We start from the raw sequence: 6,146 nt of genomic DNA on the forward strand, positions 1-6,146 counted from the left end.
CAACCCAACTCAACCCAACCCAACCCAACTCAACCCAACTCAACCCAATCCAACTCAACCCAACTCAACCCAACTCAACCCAACTCAACTCAACCCAACCCAACTCAACCCAACCCAACTCAACCCAATCCATTCTGTTTTTATGACCCTTAAGGACCCTCCCAACCCAACCCATACATTTCATGTTTCTATCACCTTCAAGGACCCTTCCAACCCAACCCGACCCGACCCAACCATTCCATGCCCCTATGACCTTTAAGGACCCTCCCAACCCAACCATTCCATGTTCCCATCACCTTCAAGGACCCCCCACCCCAACCAATCCCGTGTCTCTTTGCAGCAGCACAATCCCGGTTTTGGGATGGGGGGTCCCATGCACAACGACGTCCCCCCCCCACCCAACATGCGCGGCCGGGGCCGGGGCGGTAACATGCGGGGCCGCGGGAGAGGCCGGGGCGGCTACGGGGGCAACCATGGCGGCTACATGAACGCAGGTGAGACCCCCAACCCAATTCCCTGCCCCATAGAGCCACCCCCCAACTCTGACCCCAATTCCCCTGCCCCATAGAGACACCCCCCAACCCCGAGCCCAATTCCCTGCCCCATAGAGCTGCCCCCCAACCCCGAGCCCAATTCCCTGCCCCATAGAGCCACCCCAACCTCAACCCCTATTCCTCCGCCCCATAGAGCCGCCCCCCAACCCCGACCCCAATTCCCTGCCCCATAGAACTGCCCCCCAACTCTGACCCCAGTTCCCCTGCCCTATAGAGCCCCCCATCAACCCCAATTCCCCTGCCCCATAGAGCTACCCCCCAACTCCAACCCCCATTTCCCTGCCCCATAGAGCTACCCCCCAACCCCAACCCCCATTCCCCTGTCCCATAGAGCCACCCCCCAACTCTGACCCCCATCCCCTGCCCCATAGACTTACCCCATATGGCTCCACTGCCCCATTTCTGACCCCTTTGTCGCCCCACAGGCGGCGGTTACGGGAATTACGGCTACGGGGGCAACTCGGCGACAGCGGGATACAGTAAGTGCCCCCCATTCCCTCCCCACGCGCCGGATGTGGGTCAGGCCGGGTAGAGCTCGTGGTGTTTCCTTATGGTTGTTTCTTTTGGGGGGGGTTGATGGAAGACGCCCTTAAAGGCTCCGTTGCCTCCCGGCGCCGCGTGGTTCCGCCGTATCGGGGTCGGTTCTGGTCGGTGCCGTATTTTGGGGGGGGTCCCACCGAGCGCCCCCCGGTGTTGGTCTATGGAAGGAGCCTGCAGGGGGGGGGACAGGAGCAGAGCGATGTGTGCCCGACGTGGCGCTTTGTGCCATCCCCCACCGCCCGCTAATGCCTCTCTCTGCTCTGTCTCCCCCTTTGTAGGTGACTTTATCACTGACTGCTCCGGCTTTCATGACTTTGGGGCTCCATAGACCAGCCCAAAGCGCGGCACAAACACTAAACCCCAAACCCGACCCGACCCGACTCAAACCAACTCAATCCAAACCAGTTCAACCCAATACAACTCAACCCAATTCAACCCAATTCAAACCAATTCAAACCAACTCAATCCAAACCACTTCAACCCAACTCAACCCAATTCAACCCAATTCAAACCAATTCAAACCAACTCAACTCAACCCAATTCAAACCAACTCAACCCAACTCAATTCAAACAAATTCAACCCAACTCAACTCAACCCAATTCAAACCAACTCAACCCAATTCAACTCAACCCAATTCAAACCAATTCAAACCAGTTCAACCCAATTCAACTCAACCCAATTCAAACCAACTCAAACCAACTCAACCCAACCCAATTCAACCCAATTCAAACCAACTCAAACCAATTCAACTCAACCCAATTCAAACCAACTCAACCCAATTTGAACCAGTTCAACTCAACTCAACCCAACCCAACCCAATTCAAACCAATTCAACCCAACTCAACTCAATCCATCCCAATTCAAACCAACCCAACCCAACTCAACTCATCCCAACCCATTTCAAACCTATTCAAACCAACTCAACCCAACTCAACTCAACCCAATTCAACCCAACCCAACCAATCCAACTCAACCCAATCCAATTCAAACCAATTTGACCCAATTCAACCCAACTCAACCCAATTCAACCCAATTCAACCCAACCCAACCCAATTCAACCCAGCTCAACCCAATTCAACCCAACTCAACCCAATTCAACCCAACTCAACTCATTCCAACTCAACCCAATTCAACCCAACCCAACCAACTCAACCCATCCCAATTCAAACCAATTCAACCCAACCCAATTCAATCCAACTCAACCCAACCCATCCCAACTCAACCCAACCCAACCCATCCCACCCACCCCATCCCATCCCAATCGATCTCCCCCCCATTTTCTCCCCCTTATTTCCCCCCATGGCGCCGTTGGTCCCGTCAGCAGCTCAGCCCCCACCTGATCCATCCGTGCTCGGCGTCGTTGGGCGTTAATAGTTGATATGGGAAGAGAATCTCATTCCTTGTAGCCTTTGGGTTCGGTGCCGTTGGCCCCGGATCCTTTAATCCCCCGTTGGGTTTTTTTTGTATCTATTGGAGCCTTTTAATAAATCCCGGCCCGTGGGTCCGTGCCCCCCCATGGCAGGAAGGACCCAGCGCGGCTGTGGGGTGTTCATTAATTGCTGGCCCTTAATTAACGGCGCCGGGGGCTGAGGCGGAACCCGCGGCTGGGGGCGATGGGGGCAGAGTGTGGGGCTGGTGGGGGGGGGGGAGCTGGGGGGTCTAAGGGTGTCTGCTCAGTTAGTGCTCCTCGGTACCCATTGGTGGCCCCATTAGTGGCCCCATTAGTGACCCTATTGATGACCCCATTGATGACCATTTGGTGGCCCCATTGGTGACCCCATTGGTGACTGGTGGCCCCATTGGTGGCCCATTGGTGACTGTATTGTTGGCCCCATTGATGACTCTTAGGTAGCCCCATTGGTGGCCCCATTGGTGGCCCCATTGATGACTCTTAGGTAGCCCCATTGGTGGCCCCATTGATGACCCCATTGGTGACCATTTGGCGGCCCCCTTGGTGACCCCATTGGTGACTGGTGGCCCCCTTGGTGGCCCATTGGTGACTGTATTGTTGGCCCCATTGGTGACCCTTTGGTGGCCCCATTGATGACTCTTAGGTAGCCCCATTGGTGACCCCATTGGTGGCCCCATTGATGACTCTTAGGTAGCCCCATTGGTGGCCCTATTTGTGACCCCATTGGTGACCCTATTGGTGGCCCCATTGGTGGCCCCATTGATGACTCTTAGCCCCATTGGTGGCCCCATTGGTGACCCCATTGGTGGCCCCATTGATGACCATTTGGTGGCCCCATTAATGGCCCCATTGTTGACGCTTTGGTGGCCCTGTTGGTGGCCCTGTTTGACCCCAACTTGAGGACCCCAACCCATGGACCCCAACCCAAGAACTTCAACTTGAGGTTTTGGTCCTGTTAGGGTTCTGTTAGGGCTCCCTTTGGGTTCCATTTAGGTTCTCTTGGGGTTCTGTTGGGGTTCTATTGGGGTTCTGTTGGGGTTCTGTTGGGGTTCTGTTGGGGTTCTGTTTGGGCTCCATTTAGGTTCCCTTTGGGTTCTGTTAGGGTTCTGTTCAGGTTCTCCTTGAGTTCCCTTTGGGTTCCATTTGGGTTCTCTTAGGGTTCCATTTGGGTTCCATTTGGGCTCTGTTAGGGTTCTGTGAGGGTTCTATTTGGGTTCTGTTTGGGTCCTGTTTGTGTTCCCTTTGGGTTCTGTTAGAGTTCAGTTTGGGTTCCATTTGGGTTCTGTTCGGGTTCTGTTTGGGTTCCGTTTGTGTTCCCTTTGTGTTCCCTTAGGGTTCTGTTCGGGTTCTGTTTGGGTTCCGTTTGTGTTCCCTTTGTGTTCCCTTAGGGTTCTGTTTGGGTTCTGTTTGGGTTCTATTTGGGTTCCGTTTGGGTTCCGATTGGGTTCTGTTAGGGTTCCCTTTGGGTTCTATTTGGGTTCTGTTTGGGTTCTGTTTGTGTTCCCTTTGTGTTCCCTTAGGGTTCTGTTTGGGTTCTATTTGGGTTCTATTTGGGTTCTGTTTGGGTTCTGTTTGGGTTCTGTTTGGGTTCCATTTGGGTTCTGTTTGGGTTCTATTTGGGTTCCATTTGGGTTCCGATTGGGTTCTGTTTGGGTTCCCTTTGGGTTCTATTTGGGTTCTGTTTGTGTTCCCTTTGTGTTCCCTTAGGGTTCTGTTTGGGTTCCCTTTGGGTTCCATTTGGGTTCTGTTAGGGTTCTGTTTGGGTTCTATTTGGGTTCCCTTTGTGTTCCCTTAGGGTTCTGTTTGGGTTCTATTTGGGTTCCATTTGGGTTCCCTTTGGGTTCTATTTGGGTTCTGTTTGGGTTTGGTTTAAGTTCTCTTTGGGTTCCCTTTGGGTTCTCTTAGGGTTCCATTTGAGTTCCATTAGTGTCCTGTTTGTGTTCCCTTTGTGTTCCCTTAGGGTTCTATTTAGGTTCTATTTGGGTTCTATTTGGGTTCTGTTTGGGTTCCGATTGGGTTCTGTTTGGGTTCCCTTTGGGTTCTGTTTGGGTTCTATTTGGGTTCCATTTGGGTTCCCTTTGGGTTCTATTTGGGTTCCATTTGGGTTCTCTTAGGGTTCTGTTAGGGCTCCCTTTGGGTTCCATTCAGGTTCCCTTAGGGTTCTGTTTGGGTTCTATTTGGGTTCTGTTTGGGTTTGGTTTAAGTTCCCTTTGGGTTCTCTTAGGGTTCCATTTGAGTTCCATTAGTGTCCTGTTTGTGTTCCCTTTGTGTTCCCTTTGGGTTCTTTTTGGGTTCCCATTGGGTTCCCTTTGTGTTCGGTTCCGGTTCTGTCCCGGTCCAGTCCCGGTTCCGACCCCCCCCTCTCCCCATAGGTCAGTTCTACAGCAATGGCGGCCATTCCGGCTCCGGTGGCGGCGGTGGAGGAGGAGGCGGCGGCGGAAGCGGCGGCGGTTCGTCGGGTTTCAGCTCCGGTTCCGGTTCCGGTTCCGGTTCCGGTTCGTACTACCAGGGCTCGGACACGTACGGCTCGGCCCCGAAACACGCGGGGAAGAAGCAGCAACATGGCGGGCAGCACAAGGCCGCGTTCGGCTCCGCGTACCAGGCCCAGCCCCAGCCCCAATACGGGCAGGGGTACGCGGGGTACGGGGGGCAGGGCAAGCAGAAGGGATACGGGCAGGGCTACGGCAACTACGGCAACAGCTACGGCAGCACCGGGCCCCGGAGACCCCAGGCGACGCACGGGAGGGGACCGCGGAGCCCCCAGAGCCCCAAGAGACCCCCCAGAGCCCCCCGAGAGCCCCCAAGACACCCAAGGGGACGCACGGGAGGGACGCGCGGAGGCCCCCCAGAGCCCCAGGAGACCACCCCCAGAAGCCCCCGAAGAGCCCCAGGATCCCTCCGGGACGCACGGGAGGAACGCGCGGGAGCCCCGGGAGGGGACCCAGAGCCCCCCGGAGCCCCCAAGGAGCCCCCAGCAGAACCGCAGAGGCCCCCAGAGCGGCGCCACCAGGAGCCCCAGAGCCCAGCCCCCAGGGACGCACGGGAGGACGACGCGGAGCCCCCCCAGGAGCCCCCAGAGGCCCAGAGCCCCCCAGAGACCGCGGAGCGCCCCAGGACCCCCCAGGCCCCCGGAGAGCCCCCGGAAGAGACGCACGGGAGGGACGCGCGGAGCCCCGGAGGACCCCCGAGACCACCCCACGCCAACGCAGGCACGCAGCATGCTGCCTACCCAGAGACGCTCATAACACGCCAGCTGACCCCCGGAGCCTCCCACCACGCACAGCTAGCAATGCGTCAGCACGCGTCATGTACCTCCATGCCCCTGACGCCCAGAAAAAAGAGAGCAGCAGACCAATCCAGACATCGAAGCGGTTTCGCTGCACGCCCTAGAGACACGCACTCCCAGAAGCCCCCCCAGAAGAACCCCAGAGGCCACCCGAGGACGCGCTCCAGGACACATCCCCCTGTGCGCGAGGAAAGCGCCCAGACCCGCCAGAAGCAGACTCACGGGAGGCGTGACGCGCGGAGCCCCCCAGAGCCCCCCAGAGCCCCCAGACCCCCCAGACCCCCCCAAGGCCCCCTGTACGACCCCCCAGGGACGCACTGTGATTAACGCTCGTGAAGCCCGTACTCTCCCTCC

At 56.8% G+C, this 6,146-nt stretch overlaps 1 protein-coding gene across 1 annotated transcript in view; it reads left to right on the top strand.

Annotated features, from left to right (window-relative positions):
- LOC107307221 (interleukin enhancer-binding factor 3-like) overlaps window positions 1-6,119 on the top strand; it is a 27,774-nt gene extending 21,655 nt beyond the window's left edge. Inside the window, exons 12-14 of the mRNA XM_032441722.1 lie at window positions 341-494; window positions 980-1,033; window positions 4,879-6,119. Of these exons, the coding sequence (XP_032297613.1) occupies window positions 341-494; window positions 980-1,033; window positions 4,879-6,119 (1,449 nt within the window). The remainder of the gene's footprint in view (window positions 1-340; window positions 495-979; window positions 1,034-4,878) is intronic.
- The last annotated feature ends 27 nt before the right edge of the window (window positions 6,120-6,146 follow it).

Source organism: Coturnix japonica, unplaced genomic scaffold (assembly GCF_001577835.2).
Source record: "Coturnix japonica isolate 7356 unplaced genomic scaffold, Coturnix japonica 2.1 chrUnrandom514, whole genome shotgun sequence".
NCBI lineage: Eukaryota > Metazoa > Chordata > Aves > Galliformes > Phasianidae > Coturnix > Coturnix japonica.